This window comes from Bombus huntii, chromosome 12 (assembly GCF_024542735.1).
Source record: "Bombus huntii isolate Logan2020A chromosome 12, iyBomHunt1.1, whole genome shotgun sequence".
Lineage (NCBI taxonomy): Eukaryota > Metazoa > Arthropoda > Insecta > Hymenoptera > Apidae > Bombus > Bombus huntii.
Window position 1 is genome coordinate 4774724 of NC_066249.1, and position 22757 is coordinate 4797480.

At 46.7% G+C, this 22757-nt stretch overlaps 2 protein-coding genes across 2 annotated transcripts in view; both read left to right on the forward strand.

The window, feature by feature from the left end:
* Window positions 1-831: 831 nt before the first annotated feature.
* On the forward strand, window positions 832-3399 carry LOC126871764 (ecdysteroid-regulated 16 kDa protein). Its single transcript, XM_050630975.1, has 3 exons — window positions 832-1041; window positions 2480-2784; window positions 3000-3399. Exons 1-3 carry the CDS (start codon window positions 963-965, stop codon window positions 3084-3086), a joined length of 471 nt encoding a protein of 156 aa, XP_050486932.1. The 5' UTR covers window positions 832-962; the 3' UTR covers window positions 3087-3399.
* Window positions 3400-6557: 3158 nt separating this feature from the next.
* Window positions 6558-22757, forward strand: part of LOC126871696 (nephrin-like) — a 253004-nt gene continuing 236804 nt past the window's right edge. The window contains exon 1 of the mRNA XM_050630776.1: window positions 6558-8483. Within this exon, the coding sequence (XP_050486733.1) occupies window positions 8399-8483 (85 nt within the window). The 5' untranslated portion in view covers window positions 6558-8398. The remainder of the gene's footprint in view (window positions 8484-22757) is intronic.

Here is a 22757-nt window from a genome sequence, read left to right on the forward strand (position 1 = left end):
CAAACAATAACTTGATACCGGAAGAACGAACCGAAGCGACGATGAAGCGAGGCTCAAGCGAGTTTGTACCTTTCGCTATGTTTGTTTGCGTTCGAAGCGACGACAACGTGATTTTCAGGAGATCTGTAACGTTGTTGTTGATCGATGTAACGTAGACCGATCGATATCTCTATCTATATAGATCGCAAGCACGCAACGAAATTTTCGTGTTTGAATTCCTTGAGAAAGAACGAGGAGACGTAGATTTCGGTGCAACGAATTAATGGAATCGGAATGTTGGAACGCTTTAGGTTTACCGTCATTAATCGCAGGTCATTCTCGTAAGTGGAAACTAGGAATTTCATTTGTTGTAAGACCAGAGAAACGAAATACCGTTGTTAATTTCCGGTGCTTTGTTCTCCGCAGCTGTGTCGGTTCGTTTCATTTCCGTTCGCAAGCTACACCGCGCCACTGGTCCGAATTGATGACCGAGAAAAAAGAAAAAAAAAAAAAAAAAGGAAAGAAATTAAAGATATCGAGAAATGGCAGGGCATGGAAACGACGCGACGACCGATAGTAGCCCGGCTAGCGTCATTTCACGTTACGTGAATGGCGTGACCGTCATCGAGAAAGCGATAGACTTTGCGATTTTTCGCGAACGTGATTTGATCAGAATTCGATATGCACGTGCTCCTGACGTTGCATCGTCCTCGTTGCCACGGTCTTCCCTCTAAGTTTCATAAATTTATGGAATCCCTTCCATTCGTGGCGCGATTTTCTCCTCCTATCCCCACCGGGAAGTCCGCCTTCTCTGGGAAGGGGAATCTATTTAAAGTGAACTTTGACGAATAGCCGGCCATAACGTTACATCCCGTGGTAACTCTCAGTCGAGAGCCGGACTTGGGCCTGATTGAAACGAGCGAGGACGACCGAGACATATTTGCCCAGAGATTCTTCTTCGAGAACGCAACACTTTCACCGAGATGCTTAGGGGAATCATTCTCGTTTTCGTAGCTCTGCTCGTAATTGCCAGTGCGACCGAAGTCAATCAATGCGGCACTGGTAAGTACAAAAGAATCGACTCACCATTGATCTAGTTACACGCTGTTTGGTAGAATGGGGCACTATCAGTGTCAACGCGCGATGGTTAACTTCATCGATTTACACGAACAAAATTAAGATGTTAATTAGGAGTTGGATGTTGAACGTCGATAATATTTCAATATTTGCGTATTCCTCTTAGTATGTGTTTCTAGCTTTCGTTCAACTTGTAAATATACACCGCGTCTCATAACTATGAAGCTTGATCTCAAATTTTTGGAATTCTCGTACGTTGTAATTAGCACCGTTGACCGAGGATTTTCATGCAGATTTATATTTTTAACAATTGCACTAATGAAGTGGAACTTAAATAGGGACTTGGTTTACCTATTAAAAATTATAACGAGTATTCTATTTCGGATATTTTATATATTTTTGTATAGTACGCGCATTCCGTGCACGTTTCCACCTCTAAATCTTCCGTAAATGCATAAAAATTCATCCGCGGTCTAATTATCATAAAAAAGAGCGTATGAGAAATTGCTAATGAGTGTTTGTGGTATTTTATATCTTGTGCTTCTGTGAGAATTGAAGATGTTACGACAGTTTCATACTGATGACATACGGTGCATAGAGAAAGTAAAATAATGCCAAAAAGTTCATGGAAATGTCGTTTAATAAATTTGTTCGTTTAAATCGTATAACCATTGTGCAACGTACAGAAATTTCTCAGGAAATTTTTGTGTGTAATTTGATTTTTATCGTACAGAAACTACGTAGCAACTAGTTTTTTCAATGTATGCTTATTATGTCATGCGATTTGTTCCAAGGTAACATGAAAAAGACCATCGTTCGTCCAAATTCTATGTATAGCCATTCACTGTCGCCAGCGCATCTCCTACTTTTGTATATATTTACGCAACATATTTATCTGTGATAGCCGTATGTGATCGGAAATTATCGGTTCGTACAAACACGGATAATGTTCTTGTTGTCAAGACAACGATGAAAATTTATTTTGTTCGATAGCGATGTTACACGCGTTACATATCTTGTTTCGATAATGATTTCATTCGTTCGAATCACTACAGAGAAGAGAGAGCGTAAAATTGTTGTAACGTTGTAGATTCGTAACGTTCGACGTTTATTGTATAAAACACGATACACTTAACCGCGTATAACTAAACAATCGATCGTTTCGAGCCAGAGGAACTCGGCCATGATCGACGAGTCGTGAAAACTAGATCGGATCGTTGTATCTTTCCTAATGCAGACATCGTGTACGGAGGTTACAAAACATCGAAAATATTTGTTCGTGAACACGTGCTAAGAGATTCCGTCGATTCTAAGAAAAGGAAACATCAACGGCGTGAAATTATGCAATACGATTCCGGTTTGCGACTTGCGACATACGTATCAGAAATGGAATGATTTTTCTAACCAATGAACATGTTCGTAGGAGAAAAGTTCGAGGATTCCAATCAGGTTAAGATAACCGGTTGCGACGTGCCACCGTGCAAACTGAAGCGCAGGACGAAGGCAGCGGTCGAACAAAAGTTTGTACCCAGCGAGGATGTCGAGAATGTAGTAAACTCAGTGAGCGCCGCCGTTGTCGGAGTACCGTTGCCGTTCATCGGCGTGGATGGGACGAGTGCATGCGACAACATTTTCAAAGTAGATGGAACTCCAGCGGGATGCTCGCTGAAGAAAGGCGTTGAATATATCTACAAGCGAGAGTTTCCTGTTTTGCAAATTTATCCAACGGTAAGCACTGACGTAAATATCGTCTAAAAATTCATACGCTGCTCGTTAATCGAGCAGATTAAGCATTATCATAACCAGTAGGCCGATCTAGTAACTGTCGATATCGTGATCGAGCCAAGTCAGAGACGATTTCGTAACCTGCATAAAAATAGTAAACTTTATTTTCTTGTTTCACAAATACGACTACGTATTGAAAGGCATACGATGTTTCGCAGATTTCTATGGTTATACACTACGCGTTAATGGATGGAAATCGCACGGTCGCGTGCTTCGAAGTTCCAGCGAAGATCACCAATTACTGAAGAGAGCTAGTCGTTTCTTCTGTGAGGTCGTGTCGAAGTTGCAGAGGTCACGGAGATGCGCCTTTGTATCGAAAATCCATGTACAATAAGATAGACAAGGTGGAAGACACAGAGAGAGAGAGAGAGAGAGAGAGAGAGAGAGAGAGAAAGAGAGAAAGAGAGTGTGTGTGTGTGTGTGTGTTTGCACGAGAAAACGATCTCCATGGATAGAACGATTCTCATGTAGTTATGTTTATGGACGAGCTTCATCAGTATATGCTGTTTGCGAGTAATTGTAATTATTAATAAAAACATTTATATAGCTTCGCCGCGACATTCCTGCGCATCATTCTCAATGGACTATTTTTTTTATCGCAATCGTCGTGATTCTATTTTGAAACGTTTTGAGATTGGTCGATTTATGAATTAACTTTTATCGCCTAGGGTTAATGACCTTGATAGGCGGCGAGCGGATAACGAGTAAATAGGAAAGCCAACATCGTCGGGTCACGATGAAGTGGGACTCGTGGAAAGCGTCGATAACGTAGGGAACTGGAGGTTTCGAGTTGGCAGCTACTGCCGCGCACGGGTAACTAGGAAAATTGTTCGGAAGCCCGTGGACCTCTCCGATGATACGGACAGCGAAAGTTGGAGTTGCATCGTGGAACCGCGGTGAAACCACCGATATCGCCGTGAAAATTAATAAAAAGTGCAGAAAGATGATAACTCTCGTAAACACTTTTGCCGGGGATAACAATCTATTCGATAAAGAAGGGGAAAATGCATTTCAACGATTCGACAAATCGTCAATGCCCATTGCAACAGATTGTTTTCGCAATAAATCATTTTACGCAGATTATATCCCGGTAAAACATCGAAACATTGCTTTCGCTATACACGTTCTCGGATATTTGATTCGACTGCAAATTTGACGAAAAATCGAAGGGGCCGCGATAACGAGTTGCCGGCACGCGGTATTTACAGTGGCTTTCATAAATTGCGATCACTGCGAACGATCTGTTTTCCCCACTTGGTTATTTTCCTCGCGCCGTATCTCATCGCGAATTACAAAAGTAAATTACTACTGTCGGCTGATCGATAACATCTCTTCATTAATAATTCAATTACAAACTGTTCTAGCGATTAGACGTAGTCGTCGTTTATTCTGCAGCGACATTTACCTGTTTTTATCGTCGAATACGATTTAGTTCGAAGCTGGTTCGAGGCAACGAATCGACGATTAATCGGCGTGGCTCACCCTACTTTCGAGAAGGTGGTCATTTTCGAAAACTGATGCAAAGTTTCCTGAGTGGATAGCTTTTCTAAAGATCGAGTAAACGGTATTGCGTGAAAGAAGGCGGCGCTCCAATCTTCAGTCCGGATCTCACGGAACCAAAACGTTTTTACCCATTCGCGTTGCGAGGCCTGCGAGGCTAATGGTCGCGTTAATAGCGGACTTTTGTGTGTAACGTCCCTCGATCGAGCCTCGAAGAGTCGCGATTCTCGCGCGAGGCTGTTGTTCGTGCCAGCCACTATGTCACGTAATCCCATGCTGCGTTCCGATCGAGCGTGATTTTTCTACAACTGTCACGGAAATGTGTGTTAGGCGGCGATAGCGAGCCCCGTGTCCAATTAATTTACCCCTTCCTTGCTTGACCGTTGTCCATCGGTAGAAATCGAACGTAATTTCGAAGGAGAGAATAACGGCGCCGGAACACGCGCTCGCCTTTTTAGGACGTTGCGAAAATTAAAGGTAGATGTTATTTCGAGTCTGTGCGCTCTTATTTGGCCGGATTTTATCGTGAAATTTTCAGTGCGTTTAAATTACGTTGGAACGTAATATACGCGACATGGCCTGTGCGCGGGTTCATATGAAATTCATCGCATCCGCTACATCGTTTGGAGAATAAAAGTGAAACGTGAAATATTTATGTCTCGTTCGAGCGACAGCTTCCGTATCGATAATACGTACTGCAAAGTACCGATGAGCGCGCAATGTTGCGTATTCGTAACTTTGACGAGGAAACTAAGCCAATCGGAGATTAAGAACCGAGAGATTGCGAGATAACGAGAACAGGCGGAAAGATCGAATTTGCCTGTTAATCTTTCGTCAATGGTCTTTCCGTCGAATAAGCTGCACGTGATCGATAACGGATAAAGTCATTATCGTGAAAAGATGGTGGCGGTACTCGCATAACCGGGCAACTCTTTCGCGTTTCTACACGTTCACAGATACGATCGTGGAGTACGATACACGTACGCGCAGCCTCGAGTAAGCCATTCCCTCGTCGAAAAGATAGCTTTCAGAAAGCGCGAGTGGCATTCCTGCCTTTCAGAAGCTTTTAAGATGACCATGATCCGTGACACCAGTCCGAGAGCATCTGCTTCCTCATCCGCCTCCTTCGCCCCGAGGTCTCTCACCCTATTTCGATCTCTTCCGCCCCGCTGACCCTGTCCCTTGCCTCTCTCCCTTTTGCCCACCCAGTTTGCTCCCAACTCTCCTAAACCACTGTAAACCACCTTCGACACCGAACAAAAAGCGAACACTCGTCCACGGATGACCGAGTACGCGTAAGTATCTTAAACGCGACTGTCGTAAGCTTCGTCGTTCAACTTGAACTAAACCAGCTTGACCATCCTCGCCTCGATTTTTTCTCTTTTCGCTCACCGTTCTTCTCTTCTTCTTTCTCTTAGACAGTACGTTTCCCAAATTTTTGCGCGCCTTTCACGTAACCTTTGAATTTGCCATTTCGAGTCCTTCGCGAACACCGAAGCAGTATCGCAGTATCCCACGAGAAACGACCTCGGAATATTTGTGCAAGAGAAATTGATCGTTGATTATCGAATCGTGGAAACATTCGAAAGAAAAATACCGAACCGTATAGATAGCTATGGCATTCGTCTATACATATTATAAAGTAGCTATGGTTATTGTCTTCGAGAATGTGAGCAAGTATACGAACGGAAATTGTTTTTAGCTGTTTTTCGTTGTTCGTGCGTGCAGTTCACAAATGTTGTCTATCGAGTCTCGTACAGATTCGATCATAGCTAGAGAAATATCAGGCGAAAAGCTTTGCTGCGATGGCTATCGTCGATTAAACGAAGTATCCACGTGATTAGCTTAGACTCGTATTCGCGATCGAGAAGGAGAAGATTGCGTTACAGTCTTGGAATCGGTGACCGATCAAATTTAGGATAACTCCGGCCAGGGAGGAGGTCGGTGTTATCGAACAAGGTAGAACGCATGTGCGTGGCATTCAGCATCCGTTCCCCGGATGTTTACCAGCACGAAGTTCGCACTATTCGAACGCATATTCTTTCGGCCGTAGGACAAAACGTCCTTTTCTGGTTTGGAATCGGAGTAACGGGATAGGCACGGTGTACAAGTCGAGCCCCTTTCATCCCTTTCGCCCCACCCGCAGCTTTTCCTCCGACACCTCCACCTCCTCGGGAGGCTTTGCAGGCTGCGCGTCCGTCGCCGCGCCGTTTGCTCGTCTTCTCCGTCAGTGTGCCGTCCGCCGTCGGTCGAGGACCACGTGTTACTGCGTCGTGTGGACGCCTGCGCCGTCGGGCTACCCTTCGCACTATCCTTCGCGCGCCTTCTACACCCCTTTACCCTCCGCGCGGTCCGATCGGCGAAGATCCGTACGAAGTCACCGCACCGTGAGTGCTTAGTTACCGTCTTGTCGGAGCACGCGTTCGTTTCCATCTGTTTGTCGGACTGTTTGGAGAACTCGGCCAAGAGACTGGACACGGTTGGTTCGCGCACACGTGTCGATTCCCTGCCGATAGCGACAGGGACCTTTCGACGATGAATTATCGCGTGTACACTCGCGATAATTGCATTCTCGCGTAACTTTCAGACTTGGAACGGATATCTCGGAAATAAAGGTCGGCCGCCTCGACGCTTCCGACGAAGGCCGACGAGATTGCAAAGGAAAAGCGCGCCAAATCGAGAAAAAAGAAATAGGATAGCCTTCTGCTTACTGGATGTGCAAACTTGGCGACGGAGCGATCCAGTGATGGTTGTTCTCGCTGAATCTTCGCAGAATCGATTTCAGAGAGTTCGCGGCCATTGACGAGATTGCAGGCCTGTGCGCGGTCCCTGTCGTTGTTTGGACCTGTTCCAGGCAAACCGAAAATCTGTGGCAAGCCAACGTGATGGAACGTCTCCGCAGTGCTTCGGTTTTCGTTTGGATCACCGGAAGAACGTGTTAAAATCGGCGGACGATCGACGGATCGATCGAACTTTATCGCGCCTGCTTTGTGGCCCAGCGTTTCTGGAATCTGCTTTTTACATCCTGCAACCAACCATCTCGATCTTTACGTCGATCGGCGATATGGCTGGAAAAGATCGTAACCCTTCGTAAAGTCGTCAGTGTCACCAAGAGAGGCTCTGCCTAAACGAGAACTCGCAACGCCAACGACAAGAATTAGATGTCCCGTAAAACGTCTCGTGCAAGTGTCTCGTCGATCGTGAAGAACCGTAATCGGTTTCGCAAAGAATCTTCGTAGCAAGTGGAAGTGGTGGCCCGTGGCAGACGTTGGAAACGGATGCAACTGGTTCGAAGAACGTCGCTCCAGACATCGCGACCGAGGCGACGCTTTTTTCCGAACAACGCTGGTCGATTGTGCGGTGAATTTTGCGGCCTCGGTGGATATAGCATGGTCACCGGTGATTGTTGCGGATATCGTGCTCGTCGTTGTAGGTTATTGGCAATAGTGGCGCATAGTTAGGTCGAAAGTGCGGTAGATTTTCTAACGGCACGGAGACTGGCACGTTGATGTGCAACGCTTTAATAACGGGCGTACAGTGGATGAAAGAAAGAAGAGAGAAAAAGAGGAAAGCGCGGTGCTTGCGGTACGTGGCTGTGGAGGCGGTGCCGCGGCAAGTTTAATTAGTGTTTAACCAAAGAGGAAAAACACGAGAGTCGGTGGATAGAGGAGATCGGAGTAGGCCAAACGTTAACGCGTGAAATCGTTGCCACACGCGGTGAAGTTTCCTCGAAAAGAACATCGCGTTTCGACATCTCGGTGGACCACGACGCGTGCATCGTTACACGAAATGGGATTTCGGTGGTGTTGGAAAGATGCGTGACTCGAACCGATTTACGATGATCGTCGGCGAGGACGCGAACGGACACTGGAAATTAAGATGAGAGTGCGAATAGGTCGGGAATAAATCCGGGTACCGCGAGAAAATGACTTAACGCGTTACGTACCGCGAGGGTAGCAACAGATAGAACGAAGCCGTTCTCCGTGGCTTACCTTTGCTTTGGCTCCGAGTGCTGGGATTTGTGACGAAGGTAACAAGGAATAAACAAGGAAAGAACATGTGGAGTGTACTGTTACTCATTGGACTAACGAAGGCTGTTTCCTACGTCGCTGGTATCGCTTCCACCGTCGACGAGAAATCGGGTGAGTCTCTTCCCTTTTACCGTTTTTTGCCGCGTTCGTCGCGTCTCTTTCCATTCCTTCTCTTTCGTTCTTTTTGTCTCTCTTTCCCTCTTCCTGTCTCTCTACGCTAGAAGCGCAGCTCGCACGTAATTCCTGGTTGAAACATTTTCAGAAAGTGTCGGCGGCGGAAAAATTCGTCCGTATAGGTATCGTGACGTGTAACAGAGGAAGCTGTTATTTACAATAGTCCGGCGTATCTGGGACGGACATTCGCTCGAGGCGATGCCCTGTAGTTTTTCCCAGCGCGTACGAAAGTAATAAATCGATGAATCGGAATCGCGTGTTACATACCCTCGAATGCTTCAGCTCCGCCAACGCCAGTCGTTTATCCCGGATTAGAAGTTTCCGGTCACTAGATTCTTCGTCGATCGAAGATCGGAAACGTAGCGAAAAACGTAAAGGCCAGCGACCCGGCCGCCTAACAAATTTACGCGCGATTTCTGCTTCCGTGCGCTTGGATCTCACGGCGGACTAAAATCGCGGAAAGGAGCAGTCGATACGTATTTCTTTGTACCGATGTTCCTCCGACTCTTAAGGATGCCATTGCCGCATGCGTTGACACGCCGAAGAACGGACGTACCTCAATTTGACAGAGTTACAGCTCCATCGCGAACCTATAGCTAGGCGTTAATTTAAGATTGCGCGTGAATTTGATGATCATTCGCGGCAATGACCGACTTCGAACCTCGGTCGCGACGTCGCAATTAGCGGGATTCGAGAGATACGCAAGCTTCGCGGAAACGAATTTACCCGGCGATCCGAAAATAATGGGAAAGGGGATAACGCGTTTCGAGATGTCGAGGCGGGATGAAGTTTCTCGTTATCTGACGATTGAAAACTTAGGTTTGATCGACGCTGAGTGTCGCCACGCGACGTCTTCGGTGCTCGCAATCAGATTCGTGCCACTTGTCCTTTGACGCGCGGTTCGTGTATTGTCTTCGACGCGAAAGTTCTCCGACTTGGAGCATCTCCGTTCAACAGCGCTCGGAATTCGATTAAAGCGGAGCGAATCTCGCGGTTGAATCGGTCGTCCGATCGATCCGATCTCCGAGACGCTGCGATTCATGGAATTCCGATCGTTCGTGACCGCGATCTCTACGAATTCTTTCCGTCTCTAACTGCCGTTCCTCGTTCATAACGTTCGCCTAGAATTCTGTTTCGCGACGATGATGCGAAAGAACCGCGAGTAGCCGAGAAATGTTGGAAAGTGGGTCGCGCGCGTGTCGAAGGAACTTGAACGGAAGAAGGTGACGCGAAGAACGGAAGTTGTCCGGTGTAACGGGTAAAAGCCGCTTGTGCAATTTCGAAAGTTAAAGGGTTCTCAGGAAACACGTTCCTCGATCTTACGAGCGTGTCGTCCGGTCTGTAGTGGTTGGCTTGGTAAGCAAGGTCAGTGCGCAGTAGCGAGGCGGGGCGGCACAACGAGTTTGTCAGTGATCGCGAATTCGCGAAGGCTGGGACGGTTCTCGGTGCGGCCGCGCGGGCTGCTGCGAACGCGCCGACGGATCGACCTCGTTATTAATTATTGATGCTACGGCAATAATTCGACGCGGTAATAATGATCGAAAATATGATAGCGCGGAGATATACGTGGCGACGGGTCTGCCATCGTCCCTTGCGCGATCTACGGTAAATATATTCCTGTAACGCAACAATTATCGATGGTATCGTTTATTATTGCGCGTTCGTCCAATTCTCGCTCGGATAAATACTAAAGCGACAAATTAATATTACCGCTATAGTTATCCGCGGGAATAATGAAGCCCTTTCATTAGTCGGTGGTACGCATCTCGTGCCAAGAGCGACGCGCTCGATTACGCATTATCTCGTAGGTTTCGTTTTTACGCCGGGCTCGTTGTTCGTCGTCGAGGACGTTGATCGTTTTAACCGAGGCGAAATCGCGTGCAGCGAATCGTTTCACGTTTACCGAAGGAAAGCAACGTCGCGCCGTCGGTGTATCCGTGTTGTTCGAAAATGGACGACGTCCCTTTTTCATTCGCACGGCGCGCGGATGGACAACGCTGGGTGGAAATCGAAATGCGAGGTCGTGCGTGGAAACACGCCGGAACTGGCGCGTGGTCGAAAACTCGATACGACCGAGAGAAGAGCGTGCTGGGAGTATCGAGGGTTCGTCGACTTTCTTTCCCGGGAAGGTTTAACGAACCGATCCGCTGCAGTTTCCTCGCCGCGGCCGGCCTTCTTCGTTTCGCTCACCGGTTTTCCCGCCTTGTTCTTTTTCTCGGCTTCTCATCCGTTCGCGCAACCCAACTTTGACTTCCTCGCGGTTACTTCATTCCTTAATTTACCCCTCCCACTGGTCGGTCATGGACGCTTCTCTTGTACCATCCTCTTTCTCCGGAGCCCTTTCTCGCCGACACGGTTTTCCTTTCGCCGCAACGTCGTTCTCCCTCGTTTGCGCCAATAAAATATCCTTTTTGCCTCGCCGTGTCGCGTCGGCGATGGATGTGACGATGCTGAACGAGGGACGAAGCAACCAGGCTACAACGAAGCGTTTACGTCGTTGCGATTGTTTCTTCGCGTCGCCGATACCTTTTGCGTTAATCGGCGTTTTTAGATTCCTCGAAGCACCGACGATTTCTGCGGGAGAAAAATATGCCACACACACGCGTTAAGGATTTCTCTTTCGCCCATTTTCTTCTCTTTTTCTTCTTCCTATGCGCTTGTTTCCGCTGCTCTTTATTTATTTCCCGACATTTGGCACGTCGCTGTTCCGTCGAAACCGCATCGGCGAAACCGATTTCTTTTTTCTCGCGCGTTTCCCCCGTGACCATACTCGCGAAAAGCAGCGTGCCGGTTTTGTTGATTGTATTCGAGCGATGAAAAATTTCCCGAGTATCGCGAAGCACTCGTTCGCTTGTAATCCAAAGCGACGCGGCGCACCAACTTGTCCGCCGTGGTCTAAGCTTGCGCGATTTAGCGAATATTACGGACAATAGGAAATGCGAGTCGTAAAACGTCGACTCGTCGGTAAGAATCGCGCCAGTCATGGCGCAAAAATCACTGGGCAGAAACGAAGTACGCCGCTTTTTAAAAGTAACCAGAAACATAAAAACGAAATGTCTATGGTAGTAGATGATCGCGATAAAAATTCCTTTCTCGCACATTTGCTCGGAAATTTTTAATTCATAGACATCCTTCCATCTGCTAATGGATCGTGCTCGATTTTCATTCGATAGTATTAAAAAAAAAAAAAAAAAAAAAAAAGAAAAAAGAGGGGAAATGGAGAGAAACAATATATGTAAATCCTGTAATTTCGAATATTGAAATTGTATCCGATACATAGTCAAATCCTGTCGTTCATTGATCGGTCGTGTTCGCGCAATGACGTTCCACGTAACGAATATAGGCGCGTCGAAAATGGAAGAGCAAATAAATTTATCGCTTTTTTCGCAGGTACTTTGGCGTATTTCGATTTTTCCAACTTATTTATGCAAGCTTTCATCCTTTTTTCTTGAACCGTTTACCAGCCATATTGAGATTTGGCGTCGTTTTGTCGGTGGAATACGTCGAATCCAATATTTCTCAACGTATCTCGACGCGACGCCGGGTGCATTGCCACCCCTCTCCCTCCTTGATTTTCACAGGATGCATCTGGGGGGTTTAAGCGTGATCCTGTCGTGTCGACAGCTACAAACGAGACGTCCTATAACAGTCAGCATCGAGGGAGTTTGGACCAAGGCGCGTAGACAATTCCTTGCTGCGAAATTGCGCGTGAATGTCTCGATTCTATTCTCGTTCCTTTTCAACTCGCGTTGACGTTGACCGTGTCGCGGTTTAATCGATAACAGAGCAATTAATCAAGCAGCTTCTATTTTCCCGAGGAAACTCTTTGGTCTTTATCCTTTCGAGAACGTGAAAGAAACCTCGACTTACGTGTGCATTTTCTCTTGATGTCGTCGCGATATCGGTCACGCACAATGACCTTTCTGACTTGTTTGCACATGGTTGAACAGAGTTCGCACTGAAACTGTTTCAGGTTATTTTCTATCGGCCGATTCTCCTTGTGTCGCGTCTCGGTGAGAAAGGAAAAGAGTTACGGGCAGCGGGTGTACAAGTTACTATTGGGTTGGCAACCAAGTGATTGCAGATTTTGTCATTAGGTGGTAATGACTTAGTTGCCAATTCGATAGTTCGGTTTTGTCCCGATGGATTCTTGCGAAATACGAATTTAGAAGACCTTAAAGACGATACTATTCCAAGTTTTGTCACTTACGAAATAATCGCGATAAAGACGACGCGTAATCGCGCGAATAGTTGCCGCGCAACGATATCGGCGATTCGATGCGATCGTTACGGTATATTACAGGTAATTATCCTGCTTGGAGAGTCTCATCGATGGGAATAGTTGGCGTTGCGTCATCGGCGAGCGTTCTGTCTTCGAGTAATTCGCTTTAGATCTCCATTGACCATTGACACTGCTCGATACTCGACTCGTCGTCGGATTACGCTATGTACCAATGGAACAAACAGAACGATAGAAGGATTTACAGGTTGTTAACGGGAGATTAATTTTAAATTTGCTGGAATGTCGATACTCTGGCTTCGAGTAGCTCGATTCATCGTCGATTCACGATGTTTCGATTTTCCTTTCAAAGTATCGCGAATGATTTTCTGGCTACTCACCGCTCTCATAAAACAAACTGCTCTCACTGTTTTCATGTTCCGTTTTCTTGGTTCGCATTGACCGCGCACAATAATACTTGTATTTACTTGGATAGTAATAATGGATCGTTACGCGTTCTCAGCGTCGCTCCAATCATCGGAAACCGTTCGATAACGAGGCGAAAAACCGGTGAAAGTATGGTCGACCATCGATTTCTTACCATCTTCCTCGGTATCTTGGCTAGCGCAAATACTGAACTAGCGAAAATGTAGTTTTTGTCGATTATTCGATGGACTTTGCGCATTCCACGGATATCGAGCCGGCGCATCCGGCCTTTTCTCCTTCGAGGAACTCTCGCAGGTTTTCCATTGCGGGCCAGTTTAGTAGCTCGCTTTTCCCGCTCTGGCAACAATGCTACCAACGGAGATTCATGGCTCGCGTCGGGAAACGAATATAAAGACAGCGAGAACGGAACAGATGTCGTTTCGCGATCGATTTATCTCGAGCTATCGTTAATATCGTTAAAATGCTCGTTTTTCATCGGACAGACGTGCGGTGCTCTTGTGGGTCGGTGGCAGCATCGTTGGTTGCCGACGGGAGGAAACGATATTACGAATTGCCGTGAAAATACCACGACTGCAAGCTTCGCACGATATTTACGCAGCATTCGCCCATATCAGTTCGCATCAAACGATAATAAATCCATAACGAAATTATTACATCGCATATGCAAATATTTGCTAGCGCTGTTAACCGTAACAGAAAATTATAAATTCATGAGAATAAAGTAGTGCATTAATTACTCTTATCGGTAGCAACGAACGTACGTCCAACTACTCTGCTCTGAGCATCCGTATATACTAATTTTCTCGAGATTTATCGAATTCCTGTGTATCGGCGATCGGTGATTGCAATACAATTTCAACCGTTGCTGGTTGAATGGACATGTTCCATCGGATGAATGCTACCTAGACGGATCTGCGAATAGACTAAATGCAAGCCTCTCATAACTAAAACCAAATAACATTTATTCACTAAGACCTGCACCGACCACTAGAACTAACGTCGCATCTATATTAACTGTACCGCCGAGGGTGTCGTTCTTACGACGCTTAGATACTCGACTCTTGTATCGTCCTGATTCGGGTATTTATGCCGTAGACTGAGGTACGCGTGGCTGTCTATTGGCGCGGTGACATCACCCTTTATCCCGCGCGTATGAGTCTCCACATGCAATCCGCACGTGGAGTCCGTTTGACCGATCCGCGTATACAGCGTGCATCCGCTTATGTTCCTGGAACTCGCGGCATCACTGCCCGATGCAAATCTACGAATAGATCTGCGTATGAATAGAGAAACTTGTCGAGAATATAGGATCAGACGGCGAGCGTTTTTGAAAAGTCAATGGAACCGCGGAAGCGAAGACGACACGCGTGAAGAAATTTCGGGTGAAACTGAACGTAGCGTTAAGAAGGTAAAAATGTAAAATGAACTTTCGTAGTTATTCCAAGCGGTATTTCTCAAGCAGCTGAAAAACGCTACTCGCGCCCGCGTCGTCCAGTTTAGTCTCGTTATCGTTAATAGAAAAGAGCGATTAGACTCGCCAAAGCATCGGATGTCGTAAACTTGAAACGCTTATTACCACGTATAGGCACTTTCACGCGACAATCAGATTTACACGAGTCGATGTATTTACAGGTTCGATCCTCCCATGCGTCAGCGACGATAATCTCGACGATATCGTGTATTTTAGGGGAACGCCTCAATACGGAGTGTGAGTGAGTCTGGAAACGGTGACGTATCGCAGTGCTTTTCGTGGTGGTTTTCTCAGAGCGTGTCGCGGAACGGTATGGTGGGTATTTAACAGCGCTCGCCACGTGTGCTATAATGTAAAGGCAAACACCGAGAACGGTTTGTCTTGGATGGTTATCGGGAGAGTTTTAGGAGGTTGGAACGAAAGGAAATTTACTAATTTTTGAATTACGTGGCACGGTCATGTTAGTTTTCACGTGTCACGAAGCCGTCTCTCGCTCTTATTCTTTTTTAACTCGAGTGTTATCGCGCGTGTTCGACGACGATTAACACCTGTTTTTTTCTGCCTACGATAGGGCAATCTTCGCCTCGATATCGATCCGACATGGGCCAGGTTGGTCGTTACCGCTCGAAGCGACTCGGCTCGATCCGACCCGACCCGACTCAACTCAACTCGACTCGACTCGACTCTACTCGTACGATCTAGCGCGAAACGCACGCCCTAGGATATCTGATTACATCGTGGAATAGTCACGAACCGAAGGCACGAGTCCGAAGACGTAGCACGAATTCCAACGACTTCATATCTCCGTCGTGAATAGCGCGCGCTTCTTATCTGACTTAATAAGTTGATTGCGACGTCTTGCGAGAAGACCAACGATGGTTGAAACGCGCTCGCGGAACGCTCGCGACGATCTTGATTCAAAGTAATCGAGGCGATTTACGCGTGGAACGATTAAGGGGACGTAAATGTTTTCGCTAGATTAGGCTTAGCTTTGCTGCTGGCTGAACGGCGACCAATTTGCAATTACGGAAAGGCCTCTCGTTAGAATAGGCCGATGACCTACGATAATAATGAAAAATGACTAGAGAGTCGCGTAATAGGTAGTCATTGTTCGTAGCGATAACACGACAGATACGGGGTGTAACGTTTGACTCGATATATCCCCGCAGGATTCTTGCGTGCCTGTTCGTTCGTACCGGTTCCACGGGTCATCCATTTACCAAATAGATGACTCCTTAGGGACTGATGCTTTTACCGAAATCCAGATTACGCGCACCACCGTTAACGATTAAACCTTTTCGCTAGCTTATTCCTCCGCTTTCTTTATCCTCCCGTCTCGCCATCCTCGCCTCGTCCCCTTTTTTGTCCGATTTATTCTCGCGTGCGATGCGTCTCCTATTATCTAGTCGATGTTCGTATCATGGTCGATTTCCTTCGCGAATTGTAGACTCGATAGCGAAAGGCCGAGCGAAACGAAATCGGTTAGTTCGTTGCCCGTTTCGGTAGAGGCCCCTTAACCAACTGGAAAAACGCGCTCGAACATCGACACCGAGTGCCGGTTCGACGTTAAAAAGTAGACCGATTCCCCGGAGGAACCGTTTTAAACTTTTAATCGCGCTTCACGACTCTTTAACTATCGGCCATAACTTCGATTTCGTTCGGCATACGGTTCTCATCGCGTCCTTTCGCCAAGAAAGGACTACCCGTTCGAGCTTATTCCGCAAAACTTTGCCTGGCAAAACTCGAAAAGTGTAACATATCGATCGTCCGCGGTATCGAGTAGCCAACCTGTACAGCATATTTATACACAGCGAATTTTATAATTGGCCACCGACCGAATCGTTGCAGTTCCGCGTCCAACTTTCTCCATCCGGCAGTTTCACGAAAACCACCGACGCAGATTGTATCGGGAGCCCGATGGCGGTTGCCAATCGAGAAGGAAATTTCGTTTTTCCATGAAACTCGTGCTCGCTGCAACTTGGTTCCGCCGCGGTGCTATATAGCCGGCTTCTCCGCGCAATCCCGTCTTGCGTGTATTTTTCGCGATACTTTGGGATCCGCGTTCTCCTTTGCCTCGGAACCATCGCGTCGGAGCGGAGCGGAGAAAAAAAGGAGCTGGAATAAAACTGGTCTGGGTGGAAACTAAAGGCGCGTAAAAATCGAGGAAAAAGACGACACTGTGGATTTTTAATTTAATTGGATGGCGAGATTTATTCTTTGATTACGCGGCAGCCCGACGTAATTAAACTCCGTCCAAAGTATTACAACGAAAAGAAGCTCTCCACGCTCGTTCTCCCCCGTCCTTATGTTTCTTCGCGAACAATTTTTCTTGTTTCTTTTCGCCAACGACTTCTCTCCGTTTGTCCGCGCCGGTTTTCCCCGGTGGTTTGGATTTGCCACGCGCGTCTAAATGCAAACCGAGCGGAGCCAGAAGCCTCTAAAGGTAGCGGAGAGGAGTAGCTTCGTCGACGACTATAAATGCGTCGTTTCGTAAGTGCGAATTATTCATGATGTGTAAGCACGTATCGTTTTCGATGGATCGATGTTGACGGTGGTAGTTAAAGCCAAGGTAATACGTATCTGGCAATATCGGAGTTGGTAGCGGAGGGTTAGGGCTCGTTGAATTTGAACATGGCATCGGCGTTTCCCTACTTTGCCGCGGCGATAACCGCACCGCCAGATTGATATTGTAGAGGCTGTAATACCGGCAATCGCGGTCACGGCCTAATATCATACGTTACTCGCAAACGCACGATATTCAAAGTACCTGTCGAAAATATGGATATCAGAAACCGTATCGGGGAAAGGGAAATAATACGCGCGCTAGTTGCAAAGCTACTCTCTCTTCGACCATATCATCCCGCGTTCTGCTTTCCTCTTATTTCGTCTTGGGATCTTGGGTTTCAATTTTGATTATAGTAAAATATCGACGGTGCAATTTTGTGCTTTTTTCGTTCGGCTAATTCGCCCTCTATTAACGTTTTAAGAAGAATAACGCGATAAATCCGACAAACTAGATGCGACGGGGTAAGACTGGGAAAAGAAGGGGAGGTTGAAGGTCGGTAAACAAGCGTACATCAATGGAATGGGTGGCAGGTTAGTAGGGTAAATTGCTTGCGGTTGAAAGCGGTAGGATCGGTAATGGAACAACATGCGCTACGCGCGAGTATGCGGAGGAGGGGCTGCGTATCCGTCTACATTACGCTGCATAATTCATAGAGTTGTCATAGACGCGAGAGGCGGATAATGGTACCGTACTGGTCGTGGCCCCATTGTCCATGGTTAGGTGGCGTCAACCAACTTGAATCCGGAGGATGACGATTACGACGAGGACGACGGCGTGGCCGACTTGTCGCGTCGCGTCGTCGTCGAATGTTCAGGAATCACGCACTGTGCTCTCCGCACCGTGCGCGTCGCTGTCTGTTTACACAATGCGATTATATTCCTGTATTGTCGAGGCCAAATTCAGCTCTCAGCTGGCCGCGTTTACCCAGCTCCAGTGTCGCGGGTATACGTCTGCGTGCGGTCGCCGCGGTCCCGGCGTGGAGAAAACGCTGTGCCGTCGAAATGAGTCCGTATCTCGTTTTTCTTTTTTCGCCTTCGTAGACTCGTTTCTGAGGAATAGTTCCGTTTACGTTTCGAGAAAAGAAGTAGGAGAAAGCGATCGAAAGCGATCAAAACTTCCCTTCAAAATTGGACGGTTCGATCAAATAAAGACGAACGGGTGTTGGTGCCACCAACGGTTTCAGCTAAAAGATGGATCGATCAACGTTGGTACCGCCAACGGTTTGCGCGGAAAAAATGAAAGACGGGTAGGATTGCCGGCTTCGCACTTGTAATTAAAATAGTGCCTGGACATAACTCTCTTTACAGCTATGGTAATTAATCGTCCGTCTACGCTCACACACGTATCGAGCTATGCATAAATTGTATAATACGTAAGTATGTAGTGGTGTTGCGTCCAGGAGGTCGATTGATGTCGCGCGAGCAATTAGAACAGGCGACACAAATTTTAATCGGTACCAGTGTTTCTTCGAACAATTGTTATATCAGTTTTGTATTGTCATACTTTAGTTCTATTAATTATGGTCATTGTTTATTTTGTTGTATCGTTATTATTATTATTATTATTATTATTATTAAAATTTATTGAATTTCAACTGAATGAATACAGTACATACATTGACGTCATAAAACAACCGGGGTTTGGTGTTTCGCGAAATTAACTCTGAATTCGTATAACGGGTTCGATCCAGAAGGAAATAAGGAAGGAGACGTGAATTCGTTTGCGAGCGATCGTCGAGGGATAACCGCGGTTAGTTTCTGTTTTAATGCGATTTAATATGTGCATCGCACGACGAAGCATTAATTGCAATTTGTTCGTTGAATGCGAGATACTCGTCCAACTAATTTCAACTTCCCTGCATTAAATGCGCCGCTGTTTCCCGACCAATCTCTCTTCCTCCCCTTTTCCCTCATCCTCCCTTTCGCTCAATCTCATTCTTCAATTTTTCCATTTTTTCGTATTTATTTGGTTCCGTGGCTGGGGTCTCATTCGCTGTGACAGAGTTGTTAATCTCAGGGATTCGGCGTATCGTGGCCGCTGTTGCTGTATCGATTCATCGTCGATATCGTCGTAGAATCCGAATCCAGTCGAAACAAGGAACACGAAGTTAAGTTGCATCTCGGCTTAATCTTGATTTCCCTCTACGGTGCGCAGCAAGAGTTAGGAGAAGCGGCAAGGGGTAGCTTGCAAAGTTTTATCCAGTCGCGAGTCAATAATTTAACGATGTTCGATAGCCGTTCATATTCTACGAAACGAATCGGGGTAAATTGAATTCCAATTGAAAGCGAGTTTGTGAAATGGAGGCTAATCCGATCGATGGACGGACCGACCGAAAGCTGGAACAAAAATCGAGTAATCTAATCCTTTAGTCGAAAATCAGTGGAGTTAAATCGAATTTCGCCGCGGGATGGAACCGCGGAATCGAGGTAGCTAACTCGGCGATGACAAAAATCGAGAGCTCGGTTCGTGACCCTGGTTGTTTCGCGCTACCATATACGTGTACATAGGTACAAGACAACATTCGATCAACTACCTCATTGTATACGAGAATTATTCGTGCGATCGATCGCGCCGAACGCAACACGGGCGAATACGCGAATTCGGTGAAAAATCGCGTGAGCTGTGGATAGACCGAAGGAAGGAGCAACGCGACATGCGCGACATGTGCGCCATGTTACGCGATACATGGGTCCTATTTGCGTCACGTCGAAAAATTCCAGTGAGAGTATCATAGCTGATGGAACATGGTGAAAAGAGGGCAGCGGGAAGCAGCCTGAAGCAAGAGAACGAAAGTAAGGTGTCGTAAGGTGGTTCGTGCTTCGCGAGGATACGTAGAAACAATAGACCGAGACACACGAGAGCGTTGTCGGAAACCAGCAACACCGATACCCACATCGACACCAACACCGACACCGACACCGACACCGACACCGACACCGGCACCAACGGCGAGCACGTAACCGCGAAAGAAGGGGAGACCCGATCGGTCCCGCGGTCGGCTGGAAATTTATGAAAAACGATCGTCGATTGAGTCTAGTGGCGTGAAAAGAAAATCTTTATTGTTCGACGCTTGGAAACGGAGGAGAAAAAAGACAAGCTCGGACAAGCTTTGCGGGGAGAAAAACCGACGACGAGGGAAGCGGATGTAGAGGATGAGAAGAATAGAGTTGAAAACGCCGCAACGCTTACTGCTCCACACCTTACGAATTTCCCCTGCTTTCACGTTGTTATCTCGCACTGCCTTTCATCCTGTTACTTTTGTCTATAACTAGCTTGTCTGAAAAATTCAAAGGAGAGAGAAAGAGAGAGAGAGAAAAAAGAGAATTATATGCTTTCACGCCATTCATCTGTCTCCTAACGATTCAAAAGTGTTTTATTCGACACGTAAACCGTCACAATCGATGATCGCCGAGAGACAGATTTTCATTTTATCGTTCTTCCGATTTACGTAAGTAATTCCCGTCGCGTGTTATATTCGCGTTGTAACTCGTTGATATTGATACGTTTACACTCCGTCTATTGGTATTTATTCTAACGGGAAATTTATTCGCAACGCGTATATCGTAAATATGTGTATATTTACATCCATGATACTCGATTGGTTTTGTCGTGGGGTCGCGCGACAGGATTTGCGTGGACGTTTCTTTGCTCGGTGGCGGGCGAGTGTAAAGCTCGCGATGAAAAGTATTGGTAATGTTGTGTCGGAGGGTGGCAACGACAACCTCTGTTACGCTTCAGAGCCGGTAATTATTCACAGTCTCTTCGTCAAGGGTAACCGAGTATGGATTTCCGTGTAAGACCAGGGTGGAATTGTTTCCCCGACACCCGATCCCATCTACGCTGTGCACCTCCGCGTCCTCTAACTAACCGTACTAACGACCGTTATTTCGCCCGGAGCTCGACTCGACTAACCCGCGTAAAATCGTTGCCAAGTCCGAAGGAGCGTAACCGAAATCAATTTGCAAAGAGGAAGCGCGCGCGTCTTTCCCCGGCATCGAGGTTCCCGGCGTCAAGCGTTGCGGTCGATCCGTAGAATTCGAAGAATCGCGTTCTATCCAGCAGTCGAAAGGGTAAGCGAAAGTCTACTATAACGTCGTCCAATTTCCATTTCGTCGCGACAGATTCCAGTGCAAAGCATCTCGGATTCTTCTGTGACGGAAATTGATGCTTTTCTTCTTTCTCGTATTCACCGGTTCCTAGATTACGCAACGTATCTGCAACTGCTCTCGAATCCGCGATTGTGGGTGCAGAGTGTCGTTCATGAGGTAATAAGCGATGTAATCCCGTCTATATACCACGCTCGTTGTCGTTGCTATCGTGGATGAACTTCGATTTTAGATTCTCGTCGAGTAACTCTTCCTGCCAATAGTTGGCAGATCTCGAATCTCGTTTGATTTCACGAACGCGGAATGTCCAATCTATGATAATCTATGTCGGCCCGATTCCGCTTTGTACGCTGTAAATTGTTCCTCTTTAATATCGACGCGGTCGTACGGTCTTCCGTGTCCCGGGATTAGGTTTGGTTTAGGTTTGAAAACGACGAGACAACGTGACGACGCCAGTCGATGCAAGAAGAACAACATTAGAAACAACGGTTATACCACGGATTTCCGTTTCCCGGTCTAGTCTCTTTCTCTTCTACACGCTGACTGGTTACGATATACCTGTAGGCAATCTTCCGTTTGTATGCCAGGATTTCGTCCTTTTTCACCGATTGCTGTGCAGAATTCAGAATCAGCATCGGGCTGTTTCTCGTAGTCTCGACTATTCCTCGTTCGTAGCGTCTCGTCCCCACGAAATACACATTTAACGTATCCCAAGTATATAGGTACGAACGAATATCTCTCTTCGTATAGATCTCGCGTTTGCCGAACATAGTCGCAGCCATTTTCCGAACAAAACCCGTGAAAAGTAACTAACTGCTTATTGTTAGTTATCGGAATCGAAGTTTATTCTGCCATGCGATCGAGACGAGCGACTAATCAATTAAGTTCATTCGCGCGTCCAAATTGATTGAAACAAAATATTCGTTCGACCAGTTCGTGACAATTAATATCTCGCGCGTGACAGAATACGATGCGACGCAACGCGACGCGAAGTCGAACGACGCGATGCGTCAGGATGCGGTACGTCTCTCTCGCTAGTTTGCCTTCCAGAAACTCGATTAATTCTTTTCTTTTCTCTTTTACTTTTTTTCAATCGCTTTACTTCACGTTTTTCCCGACTGTTTCACGGATTACGAGTCAAGTAGCGCGTGTGCGTCGGCGTGAGTTAAACGGTCGATTAAGACGAACTCGTTAGATCTCGAAAAGAACGTCACCTATTAATAGCGATTAATTCTGCGGCCAAGTAAACTGGACGAATATTTCAAATTCATTGGAGAGACAGGTATTTATGGGCATGTACATATCCGATTATGAGTGTTAAGGCGAAGTTATGCATGCGTGTACACGAGCGCGTGTTTACCGCGGCAAATATGTGCGCAGCAAAGGCGCAAACTGTTACGGA